General features: G+C 42.8%; 1 protein-coding gene across 1 annotated transcript in view; it reads right to left on the bottom strand.

The window, feature by feature from the left end:
• The window catches only part of LOC110976011 (myc box-dependent-interacting protein 1-like), a 28,117-nt gene extending 2,635 nt beyond the window's left edge, over positions 1–25,482 (bottom strand). Inside the window, exons 1-10 of the mRNA XM_022228919.2 lie at positions 25,375–25,482; positions 8,998–9,133; positions 8,560–8,654; positions 7,454–7,549; positions 6,268–6,366; positions 5,098–5,183; positions 2,582–2,746; positions 1,988–2,249; positions 991–1,107; positions 239–340 (exon numbers count right to left, since the gene is read on the bottom strand). Coding sequence (XP_022084611.1) covers positions 239–340; positions 991–1,107; positions 1,988–2,249; positions 2,582–2,746; positions 5,098–5,183; positions 6,268–6,366; positions 7,454–7,549; positions 8,560–8,654; positions 8,998–9,133; positions 25,375–25,443 — 1,227 coding nt within the window. The 5' untranslated portion in view covers positions 25,444–25,482. The remainder of the gene's footprint in view (positions 1–238; positions 341–990; positions 1,108–1,987; positions 2,250–2,581; positions 2,747–5,097; positions 5,184–6,267; positions 6,367–7,453; positions 7,550–8,559; positions 8,655–8,997; positions 9,134–25,374) is intronic.
• Positions 25,483–26,048: the final 566 nt, after the last annotated feature.

Raw genomic sequence — 26,048 nt, 5'->3', positions numbered from 1 at the left:
AGATGGCTTCTGTTCACTGCACAGAGTAAGACTTTTACCCACACAAAGAAGAATGATTAAACATGGCGGATACTTGGCACAGTGCCATGAAGGACAAAAATCTTGTTGAAAATCAACCGCGGATGGGAACTTCATCTGCTAACAACACTAGTCACAAATGCACTTTGGCCAAATTTTGGCTCCCAATACGCCAGAATACAGAGTTGCTTCACTCAACTCTGAAGGGTGCCATTTTTACCTGATCGTCCGGATCATCAAATGGCAGTACGTCTATGGTCTCTCCCTTTTCAAAAGTCAGCTCGTCTGAGTCTCTCCGCACATAGTTGTGTGTGGCCCTTACCTACATGATGCCAAGACCAAATTACACACACACAAAAAAGGTGATGTCAGAGAATAGGCCCTGTGGATTAGGCTTGTAACAGCGAGTAAGGCAGTCATTGATTGGTAACCAGAAGGCCAAATGTAGATACTTAGAGAAGGAATGTATGTCACTGGTTGAAATTTTGCCAAATCTGTCTGTGAAATGAGTGGATTCGCCTCAGACTTCAGTTTTGCTGGTTCCTGTCAGAGCTTGAACATGTGGTTTTGAACGCTGCTTCAAAATGGCCAGAACCAGCGAAACTAAAGTCTTAGTTGAATTCACTCATTTCCAAAACACTCTATGGTTACAACCATGCAATGATAATTTGGTTACAAATTCAATTAACCACTTCAAGCCAGATGACGTGTAAAAATGCAAGAATCTGCACCAGTTAAATGAATGGACATTTAAAAATTAACCTGGCAGTTTGCATATAAAGTAGCAGAGGACGGCTGCACTCCTCCCTCGGCTTGTGCAATCCCAATTGTATTCGTACTCACATACGTAGGCTCGATCTAGCCAATGGGGCACGTTCCGAGTCCTCGAGCATTCGCTTGCCATGGCTGGGTCCTGTGGTAAATATATGTCTCTTCGCCATGGTCTCTGAGCGCTGAGTCACGGTTACTCACCCTATACATGACTCCAGGTGGAAGTTCCCCGTTGGATTTGTTAGGTGATACTGTTTCTGGTGATGCGAGGGGCGGGACTGCTCGCTGCTCCTCGTCCTTCTCTGATGTCCGCCTCATCTGCCAAAAAAAAAAAAAAAAGATACGAAGGAATACAAGAAACTTAGAAGACCTCCACTTCACTGCTATAAGATAGCAAGGTGACTACTGACTGATCCATTAACCGTACAGTATATTGTCAGCTCTAGTGTGAGAATATCCAGGTGATAGTAGACTAGGCATGCGTCTCAGTGACCAATAGTGGAGCTACTGCCCGGTGGTAGCATGCAAGTGAAAACACAGTACCTTAAAAGGGTGTGTTGACTGTATGGATCAGTGGATTTCATCGGCTATGCCATTACTGATCTCAACGAGGAATGAATTAGCTCTAGTCAGAGGATTATCATGATGGTCCTTCAGACTTTGTTTTGTTCAGTATTGGTGAGTGCAGTCAAGCAGAAATCATTTCGCTCTTTCTTTGTCCACTCATTCTTGGGAGCAGGAATGGGACACTAAAGGAGTGTCTCAGAAGTTGGGATGGTTCGCGTTCTGTTTGACCCTTTCCATTGGAATGCTAGCATTCCATCAAGGCATTCCTGAACAGTGTGAAGAGTCGGATTTGTTCACACACTAATCCAAGGTAGGGGTCCGATGGGAATGCCGTGTTTGCAGGAGAACAGCCATCTGTTCTGGGATGAGAACAAGGCATCCCAAAGACAACATTCTGACCGTTACAAAGTATCACACTTTCACGGAGGTGCTAAGCACATAAATTTGCTCAGCAAAAGTGGGTTTCCAACCAAAATCAAATTGCTATGCATTGTGCACTTCTGGCAACTGGTTCCCAGCTTATTGCTGCTTAGCATATTTTGCCAAGCAATAATTTGTTCTTGTCAGGTCAAGGTGAGTGGGTCCTGTGTGTGAGGCGGAGACATGCCGTGGTGAGTTCCAGGAAACCAACCTCAGCTGGGGCGGGCTCTGCCGGCCTGGGGACCTGATACTCAAAGGCGTCATCTTCGTCCTCGTCCTCGTTGCCAGGGGCTGCTGCTGTTGCTGCTGCCGATGCATCAGGCTGGGCCTGCTGTTGCTGGGCTTCGGGGCGTGGCGCCACTTCCCTCTCGTTGTAATGCTCTGGCACCTGCACCTCGTAGATGGAGTTGCCAGGAGAGGCGGAGCCGGATCTGGAGCCGGGCAGGTGAGTGTTACCTACCACATCAGGTGATCTGTGGGTGCAAAAGCACAATAAATATCTACCCTCCTGTATACAATATACAAATATTTCCTGCTCTGAGTGGTACAGCGAAAAGTGGCTTTCTGAGAAGACCAGAGAAGGAGTATTTTTCCCTAGAGAAGCTAATGGAACATGAAATGCGTCAATAAGATGTAAATTCACTGAACTATGACAACGTGATATACCCCAAATAAAGTGCCGCTATGCACTGACTCAGGCGAGAGGACGACCGGTGTTTCAAGTTTACATGACCTTGAAACACTTATTGGACCTGTTGCAGTGTGGAGTGCCCATGGAAGTTGATGACTGACTGCTCCTACATACCCAACTTGAGAAAGTCGCTTTATGTCGTATGTTCCCTTGGACGTCTCCTCATACAGCTCGCCCATGATGTTGCCGAGATTTAGTGAAAGTTTGCCGAGTTCTTCGTGCAGCGTGGCCTCTGCACCGTAGAAGAGCTGGAACGTAGCGGCGTAGAATGGAACACGACTGAAATTGAATGCCGTAAAGAAACAGATGACATTAACAACAGTACCGGTGACACAGTGATAACGGCAAGGGTTGCATTAACCCTCCCATGCAAAGATGCATTCTCAACACGGTTCTCCTATCTGTCAAAATCGGTCAAGTGACATATGATATGTCTATGTACTGCGCAGGGGAAGTGGAAGGAATTTTTGACTATTTTTGACAGTAACAGCAATGATGGCGGTGACACTTAGTGGTGATGGTGGCTAAATCAGTGTTCATGGCTGTGGTGATGATGTTGGGTGGTGACACTTAGAGGTGATGGTGGCTAATTCAGTTTTCATGGCTGTGGTGATGATGGTGGGTGGTGACACTTAGTGGTGATGGTGGCTAAATTAGTGTTCATGGCTGTGGTGGTGATACTGCTATTGCAATAAAGACCAGATCTCACAAAATAGATTTTCGAGACATTTTTATTCTTCGATTTTTATTTTGGTAATGTACCGGTCAAGCACTGCTCTTTTTGATGACGACATTGGGCCTTATACAGCAGAAATGATAGTTCCAACTGAGTTCCACGGTGCAGTATTTCCTCAAAGGCCAACCACTTGAATAAACATGTACCTTTGACAACTTATTGGGCTGGGTCACACTATGGACCGCCCATAAATTTCGCCATTTTCAGGAGCGTACAAATCGTATCGGGGGAGGAAGGGTAAAAGCCCTCCTTTTTCTGAATATGAAAAACGACGAGCTGTCAATGTGCGAATCGGCGGTCACTTTCAAGTTTTGTGGGTGTTGCTAGCTAGGTCATATCGATGTTCACTGCTTTTCAGGCCTTGGCTTTTCAGGTGTTGTTTTAAATAATGTTTGATTTGAAATTTAAGTTTCTATTAACCACAATACTTACATGTACATCATTTCGCTCGGCAATAGGGAATTTGGCCATTGGAGCTCTCCATCCATCATTTTTTGCCCGCTGATGTACATGTACGCTTTCAAGGAGGGGGGGGGAAAAGTCTACTTTTTGTACACTTATGAAAAGGATGAGACTTATGGCCGGCCCCTTAGCAATATGGTCATGTCTAAATGTGACTGTGGCTGGGAATATCATGTATTCCTATGGAAGCCACTTCCAATACACGGATGGGTTATTTTTACACTGACTGCCATAGCCAGTTGATTCTGCACAGTGACTCCAAGAGACCCTAACACACAGCCAAATAGACTGGTGCCGATGACACTCTATAGTACGTCCATCACTGTGCTCTTTGGTGGAACTAGACGGTGGCAATCTGTTAGGGAGCGCCTCAAAATTTGGAATGGTCAGAACGTTCCCATTGGAGTACCGTCTTCTCATTCCGGTATGGTCGGCCGTTCTGTTGGGAACGCGATGTTCCACATGGAACGCTGTGTTCCTTTGTAAGAATGGTCTGACGGGAACACGTGTTCCCGTCGGACCGTCCCCATTCGGGTACCTTCATATCGCCCATGTACAAATCTTAGCCAATGTCCAGAAATGGAGCCTGCCATGACAAACGAGCACAGGTAAACTACTTTGCTTTTATAATAGGCCTAAGTTTGAATAAGAATTGTAAATAAACCTAAGATGGAAATGTAATGTGGCAAAATTTGTTAATGTGATGATGGAAATTTTATTTATAACTGAGATACAAAAGTGAAAATCACTACTTGCTGACCTCATGCAGAGTACATGTATATGTCGGTGTATCACTGGGCTATAGGACGCAATACCAATGTAGAGCTTAACTGCCTTAGTCATGTCGTTCAACCTTTTCTGCGATATCTGAAGCCCTCACCCTGCACCCCGTCAATTACAAGATAGGTTTTTAAATTGTTTCTGATCTGATGGAATACTTATGCGTGGAAACATTGCGATGATAAATTCCTCTATCACACAAACCTGACAATGAATAGAACACTGGCAAGTACAGACGTTAACATTAACACAATGAAATCAACGGTGTCCAGATTATACTCTAAAGTCATTGCATGGGAAGCCATGTCATGGTGAATATGGACAAGAAAAAAGGGAGGAAAGTTAATCTCCATGAGGGGTAAATCACAAAATGCCGTGCTCCATCCAGCTGCCGTCCTGCAGACGCAGGGTCTAGGAAATGAATGCCAAACATCCTTCTTCCCGACTGAGAACGTAACTGCAGGACTGTTCCACTGGGAACACGTGTTCCCAACGGAATGCTGCTTGGAACGGTCTGGAACGTGCCTGCGACGTTCGGATGGAATGCCAGCCTTCCAGTGGGAATGGTCCAACGGAACGGGAACGTTCCCGATTTTTGAGACCCTCCCTTAGCTTTATGAGACACTGTCTGTGACGTCCTCTGTCTGATTACCTGTCATATAGTGCAGGGAGCTCTTCCAGCATTTCGTTGTTGATGTCCTCGTACATTTTCTTGGCTTCACTGTAGGCTTCTTGGGCCTTTTCAAGGTGGAAAAAAGAGACGGTCAAAAGACAGGAAACTTGTTCATTACGAGTAGATGTAGGAATGGAAGAGTGACAGAGCAGAAAAAGAAACAGTCCCCAGCTTTATACCTCCAGCAAAAGTTAATATAGTACCCTACTTCTACAAAGTTAAACATCACAGTACTAAGTAGATTTTAGTGCCATAACATTGCACTGCAACCTGACCAGAGAGTCAAATATGGGGAATGTAAATACCAATATGAATAAAACTCAGGTTCTCAAAAATGTCTCCTTCCGCATATTATTTTAGCTCCTTATTTCCCATCGAGATGTGCATCTGCAGGTGACCGTTTTGCTCCTTCAAAGTCACAAACAGCCATCTTGGTAGGAAAATGACAGAAGTACATGTAGATGTACATGTAACGCCACCAGGTGCAAGTTTGCCCAGTGTACAGAATGTTCTACATGCGCATTTGGCTTAAAATTCCATGGATATACAGCAAAAAGGCCAGCGCACGTGACAGTCTGTAGGAAGGGCCAACCAATTGAGAGAGACTTATGATATCTCATTCGTCTTTGCTTGATCCAAGCACTTATGACCGACTTCTGAACCTAGCTGATGTAAGGAAGTTCTTTTTATCAATTAATGCTGGAGGACTTGTTCACAGGAAAGGTGATGGGTCAAACCTCATATATCCTACTGGCTTGCGCCCACATGCAAGTCTGTGTGGAGGTAAATCATGTACGTGTACTGAACTGGATCTTGGCTGGGCATACACGTACATGCGTGGCACATTACTGCTGTAGATATTGCTCTATGGCTAGCCTCAGGGTGTTGAAAAGATGAAGATATGGTGAAAGGAGTTGTACGGGTATAGTACAAATTTATAGCACAGATAATTCTCAAAGGTTACTAGTGTAATGTTTGACTTAACTTTCGCTCAATTTGGCTGTCACATTTTAACTATTCCTGAAATTGGTATTTTTCAGCCAAAAATAAACCAACGCATCCGGCTGGTTCATTGCGAAAACTCCTAGTGACAAGTGCTTAAACTTTAGCCTGAATGGCCCAAGGTCACGATTTCACTGCCTCACGTACCTTTGCGGCTTTGGCGTCATCCTTCTTCTTGAGTGTTTCCAGGTTGTGTCTCGCACTGTCAAAGTCGATCATCTTCCGACACCTCTTCTCCACTCGTTTCTGCCAAGAGTGTTGAGAGAATGCGAGTGACACTCAACTCTGGCCGTTAACTTCAACACATTGCTTAGGTAACATATCAATATTGCTAAGTCAATATTCTGCCCTGTAAATTTCTGAAGTGAGCTTAAGTCAACAATGATTCAATCAACCTCAATCTGTGTAACTTGAGAGTTTGGGCCACTTGTCAGTTTTGATAAGCAAGTTGTTTTCCTGCTATAGCAAAACTCATGAAACTAGCACCACATCCTCAGGAAGCATCCGTACTGTAACCCATACAGGAATACTATGGAGCTGAAAATTTCAATAGTATCAAAGACAAATGAAAGAATGCGGATATGGTCATCCCAAGAAAAGGTCCCTAACAAAACCGGCAAAATTGAAAGCAGATGAATTGCCTCTGTTTCTGAAAGTACATGAACACGTACATTCAAATGGGTTCAACTTTTGAAAGTGAATGGACAGCTTGACCTCTCTTCACGAAGCAGTCAATAAGAAATTACTGCAAAGGCTGTATCCAAATTACTCGGCTGTGACTTGAGATTACAATCGAACCTTGTTAATAAGAACACTGTTAATACAGGATTCTGCTTATAAAAAGGAAATTTTGAGTCACAATCCTTTGTTTACCATTGTTTTCATTCCTGATAAGACAAGGTTCCTGTTATAACAAGGTAATTTACCAAGTCCAAAGGACCTCTTATTAACGAGATTCTAATGTACACAAACTCTATAAGAAATGGCTAGCAGTCACAACTATAGACTTGTGCGTAATTTCGAGTCACAACCAAATAATTCAGTCACAGATTTAGCAAGATTAAGTGCTGAGCACAAATCGGTGGGGAACCAGTCACAAGAGAGAAATGCATTGAATGACATTTCGGTTGGTAACCTGTTTCTGCTAAGCAAATATTCTCTTAGCTAAGACCGTGGCTGTGGTTGAAATTACACAAGTCTATGACTTTGGCTTCAGCCAGTTCCAATAGAGTTATGTTCCAAGCCGCAGCGAAGTGGTTCGGACAAGCCTCAGCCAAGTTCTATGCTCAGCAGCGACAAGGCACTGGGCCCCAAATTGGAAGAGTTCCCTCACCTTTACGTCTGGAAACTTGGACTGGTACGTGAAGAGCGGGTTGATCACCTGATCGTTCATCTTCCTCTGGAAATCATCCCACAGAAGGTCTAGTGTCTGAGAGAGGAGACCAAGTTCATTACTGACTTGGATGACTCATGAAGGTGTAAACTAAATCACTCTTCATTCCAATTCCATCCAAATCAGGACCTTTTTGAATTCTTGATAGCTCATACAATATAAACAATACGTGCAAAAAAAGGAGAAAATGAAAAACTGTAAGAAAACATTAAGAACAGTTTTTCAGCTCCTGCCTGCAATGGAGTGATTGCACTTTTTTTTTTTCATTGGTTCCTTGCCATGCTAAAGGAACCACTACTGAGTACCAGCTGCAAGGGGTCTAGTCAATTAAACTGGGTAATTAATTTTGGATTTTGGCCCTACCCGACATGTATTTTAACACTGTACGCTCAGCGTATGCCCCCGAAGGCTGGGTAAGCTGCGGGCTTTTTAAGTTACTTTCCAGGGAGGGGTTAGATTTGGTTGGGGATATTTTCATTAACAGTGGAAACTCTTCTACATGTATCTGGGGTTTGTTGATTTTGAAGGGATCAAAACCAACAAAGCTGGGAAGTGAAAATAATAACACTTGGCAGCTCTTCCAGGATTGGCCCAGCTTTGGCTAAGATGCAAATGCATGCCTGCAAGAGGCAAACTGGCGCCTGTCTGATCCCAGGGGACCAGCACTTTTACACCTCACTTTGTCAAACGTTTCCATAAATAGTCATATTTTCAATATTCACACGGCACTTTTAAACCCACTTTTGATGATCATTTTTCATGCCATACTTGTACGATGTCTCTAAACTGGTTGTGATTTTCACATGTGGTACGGTTACTACCTTTTTCATGCTAAGATTAGTCAGTTTTTGAACCATGGAACCCTGTCCATTGGGGGGGTCCTTACGTGTATTTTGTACATGTACTTTATCATCTTTGTCTCTGTTAGGATATAACAACATGTTCGCGTAGCTCCTTCATCTTGATACTCTATGTTAACCACTGTGATTAGGCTTTCGATTCTTTTGGCTTCTGTGATTTGGTGGTCATTCTTTAAACGAACTTACTTCTTTGGACTGAGGTACTTCACTGCTCTTCACCCAATCAGATTCGTAGATGTTCTCTAGTGCCTCGTGTAAACTCCGGCTGGCAGTGCTCATTGCTGCCGACGATAAACAAACAATGAAAATTCCAGTAACACATTTCAAAAACAAAACAAAACAAAACAAGAAGGGGCAGACATGTACCAATAACGTGCCATTCTGGAGCATGTGCGGTACCGTTGATGTACATGTACCGGGACGTAATGCTGACGCACATCTAAACATCTTCATGTACAGTACACGCTTTGTTTGTTTGCGCACAGCGTTATGGGTACGCACTATCCAGTCGGTACACAGATACCAGGTACCAGTACATGCTAGTGGTCTTCCCTCCATGTTTAAACTTCAAGTTTCAATCCGTAGCTGAGACACAAGCCGGCATGACTCCCTGTATGCTCATACCTCGTACACAGTTCATGTAGGTCTTGAGTTCTTTCTGTAACCTCGCCGCCACAGCTTGCTGCTGGCTGAAGTTCTGTGCGTAGAGGTCAAAGGCCGCATCTCTGGTCTCGTCTACTTTGCCGAGCTTCAAGAGAACCTGCCATGGGGCAAACAAGGAGACAATGTTTATCACACTTTCTGGAGAGTTTTGAGCGAAAAGAGAGTGAAACTTCAAAATAAAGAGGAAGACGGTATACATGTACATGTATTCGGTACATGCAAAACATAAAGGTACTGATATTGGCAGAATCGTAATGAAACAATTCAAAACTTGATCCATTTTTGTATTATGAAGCAGCATTAGAACCAGACACTAACCATGGTAACAAGCAATGCACAAACCTGTACAAAATGTTGGGTGAGTTACGGTTCGTGTACATGTACATTGACAGATACCGGTGCTTGTACATCAGACAACATTTTGTACTGCAGCAGCATTGAATAAGCCATTTGCAAGTTAAATTTGAATAAAATCTGGTGCACTGAGTTATCTGATTGCACATAAACATAACGATTTGAATTCCTCAGACTAAAGACACTGGTGCTATAACTCGTGATTCGGGACAAGCTTTCGCATAGCGACCACCATCTCTGGAATCAACTGGTTCCTTTGTGTCCTTCTTATCCAGTGAGAACAGTGTATTGTTGCAAGGCGTCTCTTATGTAACTAAGCAAAAGCTTGCCCCAAATCATGAGATATAGCAAAAGCGGTTTCAGTAAGGAGAATTCAAGTTGTTATGTTCACATGAATTTAAAGAACTCAGTGTACCAGATTTGGGTCAATGTTAACTTGCAAAAGGCTTATTATTAATAGGCTTCAGCACTGGCGACTGTACAGGGAACAAATTGAAAGGATTTGTACATGTACAGGTACATTGTATATTTACATAGGGTACATAAATGCATGTGCAGTACATGTACCGTACATGTACACATGTAACACTACATGTACATTGTACATGTACATGTACATCAAATGGTACTACATGTATGCGTTTCCTACACCCTTCCATGTGAGCATGGAGGTTTCCCTTCCTTAATCATGTACATGTAAGCAAATGTTCTGAGTGAATTACATGTATGGGCAAATTTCACACCGCCGCTTCACACAGAAATTTGCCATTATTACTAGGAATCACCTGTACAGTGTACCTGGTAAAATATCATACAATGTACGAAGGTACAAAATTGTGGATAATTACCAACTTCCAACCAACAGCTCTTCGATACTGGATGAAGTACCGGTACATGTATGGTACACGTACGGTACAGTTGGTCAAGCATAACAGTGCCAACGGCTGATCAAATTGGCCCAAAGCCGTGCCCACTGACCATGCTGACCAGGCACGCCAGGTGCAATCTTTACATGCAGTGCACAACAGTAATTCGCAAACACATTAATTAACATCGCAAGTCAAACATCATGTTGAAGTTTCTGTGAAATTTGAATACAAAATTAAATTCGGCAGTTTTGACAGTTCCTCATTCAAGTCATATGTACCGGTACAGCATGATGTGGGCATGGGCTACAGAAGTCCCTCGCAGTATGGTGCATACATGTACATGTATTATGTACATACATGTATGTACCGGTACATGCACATGTATTAATAATCTGGATGAGGCCAACATTGTACATGTTCTTGTAGACACATGTATGTACATGTACATGTACATTTGCTGTACTGTACATTGAATGGGTAAGCTGTCCACATCAGTAGTCTTGGACACTGGCTGTAACTGTGGGACTACATGTACATTTCAATATACAGACATGTACTGTACTGGGGCCAATTTCACAGAGCTGCGTAAGTACAGAATTGGCTGCAGTACAAAAAAAAACCTTGCTTTTAATAAACAAAGGTTACCAGCTCAAAATCCATGTGATTGTCATGCTAACCAAAAGACTGGTAAATACATGTACCAGTCCATAACAATATACATGTACATCACAAGACGTTTAGGCTGTTTAACCTGATTTGTCAAGCAAGGTTTTTTCACGCTTAAACAAGTTTTTCACTTAAGCAGTGCTATGAAAGTGACCCTAGTAGGATGGCCTTACATGTACCGGTATGTTGGCCGTAATGGTATGTATGTACATGTAGGATAGCCTAATGAGCCACCATTGCCACCAACATGGTGCTTTCATCTAGTCTGAAACTGCCCTGCTACCAAAATACATGTATTCATGTACATGTACAAGCACATGCTACACACAGCATTTTGTTATTTTCGTTCAGGCCTTCAGTTTGGTGTGCTCACAGGACCGGTGCCTGCACAGGAGGTACGCACATCATGTACATGAACACATGTACATGGATCAGATCAGAAAAAGTTGTATCATTACTTAGTTATACATTTATACTTCTAACTTGTCTAACAGCACAGGACAAGCCTCTCCATGTTCATGTACATGGTGGAAACAGATTGTGTAGATCTCAGTAATGGTTGGTGATACTTGCAATTTCCTTTTGGAATGTTTTCAATGAAAGCAATGGCTTGCGTACTGCCAAGTGTACACGGACTGGTGATACCACTGCGGCACTGACAGGTTTTCCACAGTTTACATTTTTTCCCTGAAGAGTGATTTGAAGTGATTCTAAAGGAGATACTGTGTAGGAACCGAAACAACTTAACAGCACCTTTTTTTCGGCAGAGGAAGTGAACGGTGGTGTGCATGTATGCATATTGCGAATACATCCACAAACTGTTTTCATTCCAGGAAAGATCCACCGCCAACTAACTGGGCCACTTCCCAACGAGGAAACAGTTTCAAAATCCTGCACCAGTGATTTCCCGGTCTGCATGTCTACATGTAGACCCCCTTTTTTATACTGGTGGCAAAATGCCCAATTGTATAAACTGCAAAGAATAGAGAGGTCTACAGGTACATACACTGTAAGTGTATACACAGTACAACGTAAATATATACACCCCCAAAGTGTTCACACGGGACAACAATCCTCTTCAATCAGTAAAACGGATACCTCTGGCCCACACACTGTAAAATGTTACATGTATGCGTGCTGGATAGGGTTGACTTTTTGACATGTTTGATGTCAAGCCTGTTTTGAAAGTCAAAAAGTCAGCACTTTTAGAGATCGTTCCCTTGGTTTTTTCTGGACTCATCAATTAATGTCAAGAAAATATGAAAGAGAAAGAAAAACAAGAAGTTTAAACATCTGCATGTACATGTACAGTAATGTGCTGTACCAAAGCTGCTGGTCACAGGTATTCCAAAGGACATTTTTAAATAACGGTTGTAGTCATCTGACAACAACTTGAAGATTGATTGCTTTCTTTCTACAGTATTTCTTCTACATGTACCTGAAAATTGTACAATACAAATGTGATGATCTGATGAAAAATTAACATGGGCTATGTAAACAAAACATGGAAACTAGTTCAAGAACCACACGTACTAGAAAATCTGATGGAACCAGCTGACTTTCAATTGTACTTTGCTTCTGCAATATTTTGTGCCGGGAACTTTCTTGGATCACACACAGGTACAATTTTTTTTTTTCATTTGAATGTTACTCCAAATTCCTTCCCTGTGCAGCAAAGCACAAATACGGTACTTCGTTCATGATCACATACACCTGTACATGTACATGTACAGTGCATGTGGCTTGCATGCCCTACCGGACCGCTATTCCAACATGAATGTGAAGTAACGGGGAAGGGCGGATTGAGAACCACAGTTTTTGGGTATTTTTTTGACAATGTATATGTACTTTTTGAGGAAAGGAAAATGAAGTGAAAAAAGAAATTGGACTGGAATTTGTCGGGGTTAGGAAGGTGAGGTGGATTAGAAAACTTATCAGTATGTACATGCACAGTACATGTAACGGTAGTGTACTAGTACATGTACATGTATACATATATGAGACACCTTCATGTACATGTACAGTCATTTGCAAAAGTTTAAGACCACCTTTAATTTCATTGGTATTTCTGTCACTGAGCCACTGTCTCACTGAATGATTACTTAACATGATTTTACAGTGGTGCATAACAGTGTAGTGTTATGTACCCATTTGAATGAAATATTTTGCAAAGGCAGGTCTTGTATGACATTTTGTCTGCAAGGCAGCATGGGTAAAAAAAAACACTCTAAGCAATCAGAAACAAGGGAGGGCACACTGAATATTAGACTGTTAACATGTCAAATCATGGAAATGTAGTCAAAAATGTTCAACCAAGGTACCAAGGTTACACATTGAAAATTAATATAAGTTGCCATGATTGTTTGGTTTAAGTTTGGTTTTTCTTCAGGTTAATGCATTTTCTATGGGCAGACGGGTGGTCCTTAACTTTTTCAAATGACTGTACACTGTACATGGCACATGTACAGGTACTAGACAGTGTTTTACAAGTTTTCAAATTGAAACTTTTAAATGGTACCTGTGTACATGTACGTACTGTATGAATGAAAATGGACAGCTTTAACATGTTTAACTTTTATTTACAAGTACACTGTAGACTAAACCATTGGTTCTTATGGCAGCATACATGTACGTATGCAATGTATTATTTCATACAAGATGTTGCCTTTTCTCTTCTCTGTATTACATGTACCTCCTCATGTACATGTATATGTACACGTACCCGCACATTGCTACAAACATTGAGAAATGGATTGACATCATTGGCAATGGTGGCATAATTTGAAAATACAGTACTCTGATGTACAATGTAACAGGAGTGTCCTGGTTTGAGTTACAATAGTTCAATTACATTTTTGTGAGCTGAAGTTCTTAAGAATGAAACATATCCTTTATCATCCCTTTTATTCTTTCTTTCCATTGATGGCAGACTCTTTCATACATGGTGGAATTTTCATTGATTATTCTATTGAGTGAGATCAGTGGCATATATATATAAAGGTATAAAGGTATGCATTTGTCAATGCCTTTGACACTCAGCATACCAGCATCCAAACAACTACATGTACATGTACATGTACACTGTACCAACACATTTACCACAAAGCTGTCAGTGCTGTCCAGAAAGCTCAGTCTCTTTCATCCCAAGGTCAATCAGAACAATAAAGAATTAACAGATGTGTCCTGGGCTCATTAGTGGAATTACCAGTGCTCAGTTTGAGTTGGTATTGGTGTGATTTGTTATAAGGGCAAAGACAACAAGAAGATCTGGAAACAAGTGATAATATTTGTCTGCGTAATGGAACAATCTGCGTTGTCAAATCATGGAGGAAGGAATTAAGTTCAATCCTCAGTAAACATGTTGGAGAACACTGATGTCGGAGACATGTACATGTTTCAGTAAATTAGGCCCACACGTACATGTACGTACGCATGCAGTATGGGGCTGCAATCCAGTACGGTGCTCGTACATCACAAGCAACTAGCAGTCCATCAACAGTCACTAGCCCATATTTAGACCTAAAGCCAAGTCATAAGCCAATCAATTGAACTGCGACAAAAACATCCTGTCACTGTTCACCCTTGTACTTTTGAAGGTCCCAAGAAAGGACCAGAGACAGGTCTTGTGACAGACCTGACAACAGCTGGGATACAGTACAGACGGTACACATGGTACATGGACATGCATACATGTACGCGGTACTTGTACTGTACATGTACACGTAGCCAATGTGATATTCAGTACTAACAGCCCTACTGTACCGAAGCCAAGTACATGTAAGACACCATAATGATCTGGTCCAAATTTTCCAAAGAATACATCTGTAGAATATGTAACCTACATGTACATGTACCGTACCAAGCACACACTTGCAAGTATGTACCGGTACATGTACATGTAAAAAAAAAGTTGTTGGTCATGATGTGGGGTACACATGTACATGTAGCTTTGTGCACATGGGTGTGAATAAACATTAACCTTGTGCATGCCTGTACCTGTATGCATGTACACTAGGGCTGTGCCAAATATGTGATTGCTTATCGAGTATTCGATCGTTATTTTTCGAATTTCAAAATTCAAATGCTACCGTAAATTCTTGAAAAAAAGGGAGAATTGCCTTCTTTGAATGAGAAAAATCTCACTATGGAGGCTCGTTTCAAGCAGATTCCAGACACTTGAAGGCAGTTAATATGCCCTACCGGTACAGTCCAATCTAGAATCCATCCTAGAATATGGAAATAGCTTTTTAACACAAAAAATGAATGTGCCAAGACAGTGTTCCTTGTAATAATGATGTGCTGATGCAAACTTTGTTAAAATAGATATGAAGAAATCTTGAAATAAAAGTAAGAAGTTACATGTACATGTATTACAATGATTAGAATGTAAAACTGTGTGCGTTATAACAAAGTTCTGATTTTGTATCCAGTTTGTGACTTTGTCATAAAGGCGGATGCACCACGATTTGCTGGCTTTCATAGGACGATCACTGAAGTTGTGCATTAACTTTCAATCCCATGGTTCCACATAAACGGCGATCAATGCACGTAACTCTATGTGCGGTGCTTGTGCAGTGGGCGTGGTTTAAACTGAAGGGACGTCACACTCATGAACCAGATATGGTTCATCTGAACGAATATTTGAATATTCAATCGAATTGAAAATCGAATATTCGAATGGTATATTATTCGAATTGACTCCGCCCTAAATAACACATGTGTAAAGATTATAGTATTTAAAAGCATTTGGCAGTGACATCAAAATTTCAAGGCACCCACCTGATTACATGTGATGGTATACAGTACAGTAAACATGTAGGGTAGATGCACTACTGGTTACACTACATGTACATGTACATGTATGTTGATTTCCTGTCTACTCACGGAAATATCCTTGTACACACTGAAATTACATGCACATGTACAGAACGAAGCAAAACTTTTGACTTTACAAAGTCTCGACTGACTTAACAGATCAGAAACCATCGATTGTTACACATGTGAATGCAATTATTTCTGTTTCCGCTTTCAGAATCTTGTGCATGAGCAGGCAAGAAAAAATTCTACCAGAACATATACAATGTACACGTACTGTCCAATATATACATGTGGAGATAATGTACCAGTGAACCACTGTACAGTATGTGTGTTTAAAATTTATTTGTACAAGGTTAGGCTTTCCTCTCATTAAGGGGACAATTTTTTTTTCTGTTAGGAACCATGTTGTGGGGAAAAGAATTTATCCCCATATGTGGTTCAAAGTATCTGTCTTGCCATGTGAGGATGGTGTGTACGGTGCCACCAATATCTTTGATATGCATTTCCTCGCATCCTCCGCGCATCTTTCAAAGGGCATTTTAAATGTATTCTCAGTCTTCTGACTACTGACTGGTATCACCCCTCCCACCACAAAACTAAACACACCACAAAAACCCAAATATTCATGTCGATCAACTGTCATTTTTTTAATCCTCTGAATCACAACGATTAAAAGGCATGATAATTTTACCAGATGGAGCACAGGTCAACAATGAAAAATGATGCCCAATGTTGCCGATTGGATCTACCGCCACATGTACATGTACATGTACAAGTACACGTGTACGTTTACGGAGAATGAGATTGCTGTACATGTACATGCACCGGTACAGAGGTAACCAGCAAGCAAATCAAACTTCACAGCAACAAAGACAGTTACAACAGTACAATGCAGCGCTGTGACAGTCACGTATTCCTACAAAAACAAATATGTGGCAGAATCTGTGTGATATTGGTTTACTGGCATCTGGATTGACATCTGCTGGCGGTTTTGTTGCTGGAATTTAGCCCGGGTCAGGTCCAGGATGAAAGGAACAGAGACAAAAACCCATTTACCAAAAAGTAGTTAATATGACACTTCACAAGAACGCCATCAATAAATATTCATTTATGACCCTGTCACTCCAACTCTTTGACACCAAATCTAGATACATGAATTGTCCTTGCATAGTACATGTATGGTACACCTACATGTATGTACATACACACCTGAAGTGTCCCACATAACTGGTTCCATACCGGTACACTGTATAAGTATCAAGTCTTGTACACGCATACATGTACACAGTATGTACAACGTACATGTACAGTACCACAAGGCCCTTTTCCCATCTTTCTCACGTTTCAAAAGAAACCTGAACATTTGAAATGTATTTGCCGGCACATGTACCATTGGAAATATTAACAGTCTGATGAACACTCTTTACAAGTAGGCCGTACGGGTGTCAATTCCAATCAGTAATTACCAGTGTAAGTAAGGGCCACAAGAAAGGCCACACTGTACCACCCAGTAGTAGCCAGTATACATGTGCAGTGCATGTATTTTGGACGGCAATTTTACACCTGATCGACAACGGCATACATGTACCGGTACAATACTAAATGGTAAAATTGTATGTAACTAGAACGGCAAAGCTGCCATGGCTAGCACTGCTTGTTATGAATTTGAAATTCTTTCCTGTAACAACAGCTTATGTTAAGGGACATCCAAGTTATACAAATATGGTTACTAAACTACAGTATACGAACCAAGCTTCATCCCAAATCATCTTATCCATCTTCTACTCCGCCCCTCCCCATCATTCTGTCCATCTCCTGCTCCCCACTCCCCATCATCCTATCCATCTCCTACATCTGCCCCCTCCCCATCATCCTATCCATCTCCTACTCTACCCCCTCCCCATCATCCTATCCATCTCCTACTCCGCCCCCTCCCATCATCCTATCCATCTCCTACTCCACCCCCTCCCCATCATCCTATCCATCTCCTACTCTACCCCCTCCCATCATCGTATCCATCTCCTACTCTAACCCCCTCCCATCATCCTATCCATCTCCTACTCCACCCCCTCCCCATCATCCTATCCATCTACTACTCCACCCCTCCCCAATCATCCTATCCATCTCCTACTCTACCCCCTCCCCATCATCCTATCCATCTCCTACTCCACCCCCTCCCCATCATCCTATCCATCTCCTACTCTACCCCCTCCCATCATCGTATCCATCTCCTACTCTACCCCCTCCCCATCATCCTATCCATCTCCTACTCTACCCCCCTCCCCATCATCCTATCCATCTCCTACTCTACCCCCTCCCCATCATCCTATCCATCTCCTACTCCACCCCCTCCCCATCATCCTATCCATCTCCTACCCTGCCCCTTCCCCATCATCCTATCCATCTCCTACTCCACCCCCTCCCCATCATCCTATCCATCTCCTACTCCACCCCTCCCCATCATCCTATCCATCTCCTACTCCACCCCCTCCCCATCATCCTATCCATCTCCTACTCCACCCCTCCCCATCATCCTATCCATCTCCTACTCCACCCCCTCCCCATCATCCTATCCATCTCCTACTCCACCCCTCCCCATCATCCTATCCATCTCCTACTCCACCCCCTCCCCATCATCCTATCCATCTCCTACTCTTCCCCCTCCCCATCATCCTATCCATCTCCTACTCCACCCCTCCCCATCATCCTATCCATTGCCTACTCCACCCCTCCCCATCATCCTATCCATCTCCTACTCCACCCCTCCCCATCATCCTATCCATCTCCTACTCCACCCCCTCCCCATCATCCTATCCATCTCCTACTCCACCCCCTCCCCATCATCCTATCCATCTCCTACTCTACCCCCTCCCCATCATCCTATCCGTTTTCTAATCCACCCCCTCCCCATCATCCTATCCATCTCTTACTCCTCCCTTCTCCATCATCCTATCCATCTCCTACTCTTCCCCCTCCTCATCATCCTATCTATCTCCTACTCTTCCCCCTCCCCATCATCCTACCCATCTCCTACTCTGCCCCCTCCCATCATCCTATCCATCTCCTACTCTACCCCCTCCCCATCATCCTATCCATCTCCTACTCTTCCCCCTCCCCATCATCCTATCCATCTCCTACTCTGCCCCCTCCCCATCATCCTATCCATCTCCTACTCCGCCCCCTCCCCATCATCCTATCCATCTCCTACTCCACCTCCTCCCCATCATCCTATCCATCTCCTACTCAACCCCCTCCCATCATCCTATCCATCTCCTACTCTTCCCCCTCCCCATCATCCTATCCATCTCCTACTCTACCCCCTCCCCATCATCCTATCCATCTCCTACTCTTCCCCCTCCCCATCATCCTATCCATCTCCTACTCTTCCCCCTCCCCATCATCCTATCCATCTCCTACTCCGCCCCCTCCCCATCATCCTATCCATCTCCTACTCTTCCCCCTCCCCATCATCCTATCCATCTCCTACTCCGCCCCCTCCCCATCATCCTATCCATCTCCTACTCTTCCCCCTCCCCATCATTCTGTCCATCTCCTGCTCCCCACTCCCCATCATCCTATCCATCTCCTACTCCGCCCCCTCCCCATCATCCTATCCATCTCCTACTCTGCCCCCTCCCCATCATCCTATCCATCTCCTACTCCACCCCCATCCCCATCATCCTATCCATCTCCTACTCTTCCCCCTCCCCATCATCCTATCCATCTCCTACTCTTCCCCCTCCCCATCATCCTATCCATCTCCTACTCTTCCCCCTTCCCATCATCCTATCCATTTCCTACTCCACCCCCTCCCCATCATCCTATCCATCTCCTTCTCTTCCCCCTCCCCATCATCCTATCCATTTCCTACTCCACCCCCCTCCCCATCATCCTATCCATCTCCTTCTCTTCCCCCTCCCCATCATCCTATCCATCTCCTACTCTTCCCCCTCCCCATCATCCTATCCATCTCCTACTCTTCCCCCTCCCCATCATCCTATCCATCTCCTACTCTTCCCCCTCCCCATCATCCTATCCATCTCCTCCTCTGCCCCCTCCCCATCATCCTATCCATCTCCTACTCTGCCCCCTCCCATCATCCTATCCATCTCCTACTCCACCCCTCCCCATCATCCTATCCATCTCCTACTCTGCCCTCTCCCCATCATCCTATCCATCTCCTACTCTTCCCCCTCCCCATCATCCTATCCATCTCCTACTCTTCCCCCTCCCCATCATCCTATCCATCTCCTACTCTTCCCCCTCCCCATCATCCTATCCATCTCCTACTCCACCCCCTCCCCATCATCCTATCCATCTCCTACTCCGCCCCCCTCCCCATCATCCTATCCATCTCCTACTCTTCCCCCTCCCCATCATCCTATCCATCTCCTACTCCGCCCCCTCCCCATCATCCTATCCATCTCCTACTCTTCCCCCTCCCCATCATCCTATCCATCTCCTACTCCGCCCCCTCCCCATCATCCTATCCATCTCCTACTCCACCCCCTCCCCATCATTCTATCAGTCTCCTACTCTTCCCCCTCCCCATCATCCTATCCATCTCCTACTCCACCCCCTCCACATCATCGTATTCATCTCCTACTCTGCCCCCTCCCCATCATTCCCTTCACTTCTTACTCTGGCTGTCCCATCATCCCACTAATCCAGCCCAACCATTACGCCAATCTTATCCAGCATTTTATCCACTTTCTACATACAGGTACCTTGTCCCCATGATCCTCCTCCTAGAGGTACAGTACATGTACCCCTCCCCCAACAAACATCCTAATCTGTCACTTGGAGTCTCCCCTCCTACAATTTTCCCACATACTGTACGAGTACGTTTGTATGTGTCTCAACACTGCCTATATGCAAGTACCGTACATTATAGGAGTGCTCAGTACATACAATGTAAATGTACCGGTACATGTATGTATGTACTAGAGGGTTAAGTACACAATCCAACTCAAAACATTAACATTCAACTTTCATAATTTTTTTCCATCAAATTCATAAGTTTCCAAGCATTAATGCCATATAAGACTATTTAAACACTCATGGAATTCCAAGACGAAGCAAACAAGCACTCAGCGGCACATTTTAACACCTATGGAGCTGCAAGGAATAACTTTAACATAATTTGGGGAAGGCCGGACAGACAGAAGACGGAAATCGGTATTACATACATGTAGGCTCACACTTGCTTTGCAGCTCGCCAAAAACAGCCAGCACAAATATTGGTACACACTCCACTGCACATTGTGTAACTATGAAAAATAACGGAATTTCTTGAAAGGTTGTTTTTAAGGTTGAGTTCATCCCTTGAAAATGTTCACACATGCATAAACGTAGGTTTTTATATTTTAAATAAATAAATCTATGCGAAATAAGAATCAATAAAAACCCACTGTTCTAATTGATCTCCTGCTGGAAAAGTTTCCTTTCAAACCAGTTTCGTTAACTACAGGTACACGCACACAGCATGGGACTGTGATGTCTCCAAGTATACCGGTATCATGTTTAATTTGCATACTGTCCAACTACATGTACATATATGCACCACATGTAAGTATGCGTGTATACCCTACGCGTACATGAAGTGCATGCCATACCACCCATGCAGTATGTACACTGTACATGTACATGCTCAGGACAAAAAAATGTACACGTACATGTACATGTAAGTTGGTTTTTTTTCTTTTTGCTCTGCATGACAGAAGGCAGGAAGGAAGTTATTCATTGCACTGCTAGCATCAACCCATATTCTCTTATTATCTCCCCGTCATAATGCACTGGATGGCCTCGTGATGGTGTCATCTCCATATCTGAGTCAATTGCAAAGGGCACGGCAAGTCCACAGTGCTAACTGCCAAGGACATCTCCTGTGCATCTGTGATGGTTCAACAGACCCCTATGGGATAACACTGTGGTTTTTATGACCCTCTTCCATTGATAAATATACAGACAGTGTTGGAAGCCAAGGAGTCTGACAAAACCCACACAATGGGTAAGGGCACTATTGGGTCAATGTTAAGTGCCACCATGCCAAGCGAAATGAAAAAGATGAAACAACCTTCGTAGTCAACCTAAAAAGTACATATTCATGTATGTGGTCACTCTTCCACCCCGGCCCCCCTCCTACGTCTTATTTTGTAGAATCAGTTGATTGCATTCAGTGTTCCGGATGTCAGATGCCACTGGAAGCAAACGGTAAATGTTTCCAAACTTTGGCTGAAATCCTAAGCAACTGGTGAGAAAAACAACTTGCAAGTATCATTTCCATGTGATGCTGCATGACAAAAAATGGTTATAAAAGAAGCAGTGACGTACAAATACATACATACATGTATGCAGGCCTCGAAATACATGTAGTACCAGCCCAGTGTACAAATTCTAGCGAAAAATGCTCAGATCTGAGTTCTTGTAATTCTTTTAATCTCTTAAAAAATTCGTTTTGAAGCTTTTAAAGAGTTTTGTTGATGGATTATAAATTACAAGTACATACATGTGCATGTATTTTGAAAAGACCTGTCACTTCGACCAGGTGTGTGTCACATCATGTTTCATTGTAAACAAGCAATGGGATTTGCAAAACATGTACCGGTACATGTACCAGTTCTCCTGATATCAACAGGAAATTCAAAGAAACCAGGAATAAGTTTAATCCAAAGAACATATGCACTGGTACATGTGACATCACTAAACATTATTAACCATGTTAACTGCACAAACATTTGTGATCCTTTTAACAAAGCAAAAAAATTGATAAAATTACATGAACCTACCCATTTGGAACACGAACACGTATCAGAATACATGGTTTTTATGTACATGTATCATATCTTTACTCTTCAGAAATTATTACACAAAAAAAAATCCCATGCTAACACTTCGGCACAAGAAATTCATTATCGAGGTTGAAAAGTGAAATGGCTGTATTCCCATCTGATTTGACCATGTCCCTGCTCACTGGCCAGCCATAAAATGTGTCCATGCATCCTTATTTCTGTAGATTTTTAACTTGAGGATCGGTCTTGTCAAAGATTGCATCCAAATTGGACCCTCTTTAGACAATTCATACACAGGTGTTGCGCTGACATGTTGACGAGTCTATGTCCAAAAATTGTTTGAAATCTCGTAAAAAAAGATGCACAAAGAACATGTAAAAACCATGTAATAATGTATGACAGTTTCTTTGCCCCGCACCAGTTGACCTGAAGCCCTCTACAAGTACATGTACATGTATCTATCGGCAAAAGCGGAAAATTTACAAACCTTATTTCAAGCCACATATGTATGCGGTGGCTGTGAAATTTGTGCAACATAAAATACTGCAGATTGTTTGCTACTACTTCAACTAACGGAAGCGGAAATTAAAGAGTCCCACTAATGCATACATGAATATTGATATTTAATAGGCAGCCAATCACAACAGTGATCGGATGGTTGTCAGATGCTGTTTACACACAAGGTTTGTACACGTGCGTGCATACCCTGTACATGTACGTGTGCAAACGCATATACCCTCTGTATATATACATGTATATGTACATATTCATGTACATTAGCAGCTATATCTTTCTAATTCTAGCTTAATGTGCATGTAGACTCTCAACTGTTGAACTACAATTTTTTTTCAGGTGTGTCAAAATGGTCGAAACCCGTATCTTATGGGGGAGAAAACGTACGATCATATTTTCAAGAATTTCCCGTAGGCATGGTAGGAAATACGGCTAAATCATAATAATTGGAAGGTCTGCTTGTCCTTCAGTAAATTTTAGCTGGGAAAAATATATACGCATTTAGGCTTACTTCGAAAATAGGCCCCTACTTGGAATTTTTCAGACGGTGTCAGGTCAACTCGCCCCCTGACCGACTCGCCTCTTTCCAACTCGCCCCCTCGTAAACTTGCCCCCTGACCGACTCGCCTCTTACCAACTCGCCTCCTGGCCGACTCGCCCCCTGACTGACTCGCCCCCTGACCGACTCGCCCCCTGGCCAACTCGCCCCCTCGGAACGTCAAGCAAATATGGCCGGCTCAATGTATTAAAAAAAAAAACAATGGTTCTAACCAACGACGCGACACGAACGACTCACGGACGGTGATGGATATTTGGACATCACCACTAATCACTTATTTATTCAAACGCTTCCTACGTCCACTGTCTGATTAGGTTATTTGTACATCCAACGGTATCAACAACTTCGAATCCTCCGTCCCATTAATATTTGGGTATGTGACTGTATCTTCTTGAAGTGACCCGATATCCAGTTAGTTAGTTAGTTATAGTGTTCTTTGCTAATTCACTCGACTGGGACCTCACATATACTGCGAAAATTGATTTAGGCTCTTGGATATACGCTTTTTGTGTGATGTATAAAGTCATAGTGGTATATTGTACACTAATGTCAATTTTTAATGCCCCATTATTAATTTTTTTATTTGCGTAATTTTTATTCCTTTTTTGGAATTGAATATCTCTGAGAGTGCTCTTAATTTGTTTACAAGTAACGGGCATCAGATGACATGACTGTTTTTCCCTGACGTCATGACACCGACAGTGCATGCTGGGATATAATTCAATATGGCCGATCAACAATGTGATCCTTGATGACTGTACTCGCCGAATAAATCAGTATTTAGTGTTAATTGTGAATAAATGCATCCTGTGAAGTTATCGGAACCTGAAAGTGTGCAGCGACCGTTACACCCTTTGTCATAAATCATGTCTCCTTAACACTTCCGTAGGTTTGCGTCGCCGGGCATTATGCCTAATATGTACCATTTTTTTATCTGAAATAGTTCGCGAAGTTAATTAATATGGTAGGGTGTTGGTGTTGTGGCGCACGAAATCCCATAGACAATACACAGGAAACGCTGCGCCATGGCCCATACACACGATAATACTGAATTAGTTTTACCAATATAAAAAAAATATATTGTTACCCCCAATTTCACACAAAGGGAATATCCACCAAGCTTTAAACAAACGCAACTTTGAGTGCCAGCTGCAAACCCCAGAACCTATTTTTAAGGGCAGCAATCACCGATTCCATCTCTGACTGATTGTATTTTTTTTAAAATGGTGAATGGGCCGGCCATACGTGCTTGGCAAACTTAGGGGGCGAGTCGGTCAGGAGGCGAGCCGGTCAGGGGGCGAGTCGGCTAGGGGGCGAGTCGGTCAGGGGGCAAGTTGGTAAGGGGCGAGCTGGTAAGGGGCGAGTCGGCCAGGGGGCGAGTTGACCTACAATCTTTCGGACGACCCAGTATTGGGTCTGCTCAATACATTGCATACTGGGTTTGACATGTTTTTCAGGTGAAGTCCATCAATTTTCAATCATTGAACTCTTTCCAACCAAAACTACGAAAAAGACAAGGAAGGATATTCAGGGTTCATAGGACTAACAAGTAACGTTATAAATCCGCATTGTCAAAAAGTTTTGAGCAAGTCATGCAAGTCGGCGCGGCATAAATCTGTGTCGGCCATGGTCATCAGGTCATGGAAGTCGGAAGAACTATTTCCTTTTTAAATAGGTGTCACACAAAGTAACAGTTGAAAAAGAGCCTCGTCATCGATATGGAAAAAAATTCAAGCGATAAGTATGAAACACACTTGTTTAAACTTACCTTTTCCTTCGTTCTTGTGAGATTTTTAGTAAGAATACTCGACTTGAACGCTGACTTTCTGTCTGCCATTTTGAAACACTGCCCTCAATGTTGCTTTGCTGCTAGATGGTACGGTACGTGTGCCCAGCGCTTGGTATTTTGAAACATCGGCTTATTTTCTATTTCGGATCCAAGAGACGTTTCAGGTCCGAGAATTTGGGCTCTATGGGAACTGAAAATGGTACCTCAACCCAACAGTGTTTATTCTTGTTCTATAAAATTATTATTAACATTATCATTTATTTGGCCAAAACAATAGAAAATACCAGACAACACAGAGCAATTGCACAGTCATGGAAGGAACAGTCCAAAACAGATCAGCACTCCCAGATGGGCCACGGGCAGCAAAAATAATAAAATTACTGAGTGTGATCCGTAGACCTGCTGCCCCACATCTGGTTGTGGATCAGTAAAAAACATAGACTTACGTTTGACTATTTAAAATATATAAGAGATCAGAATGAGAGACATACTTCAGGGCATGATACAGACTTTATAAACAGAAAACCATACTTACAAACTTGCAAGATAAAGGTAATTTTAAAAGACTAATATTAAAAAGGATAAATTAAATATTAAAAAGGATAGGTTCACACCTAAAAACATTAGTCATATTAGTGTGAAGATAAAACGGA

The sequence above is a fragment of the Acanthaster planci genome, linkage group LG08 (genome assembly GCF_054643075.1).
Source record: "Acanthaster planci isolate LZ-2023a linkage group LG08, COTS_SCS, whole genome shotgun sequence".
NCBI classification, from domain to species: Eukaryota; Metazoa; Echinodermata; class Asteroidea; order Valvatida; family Acanthasteridae; genus Acanthaster; species Acanthaster planci.
Note: the sequence above shows the minus strand (reverse complement) of the source record. Positions and strands in the feature narration are given on the sequence as shown.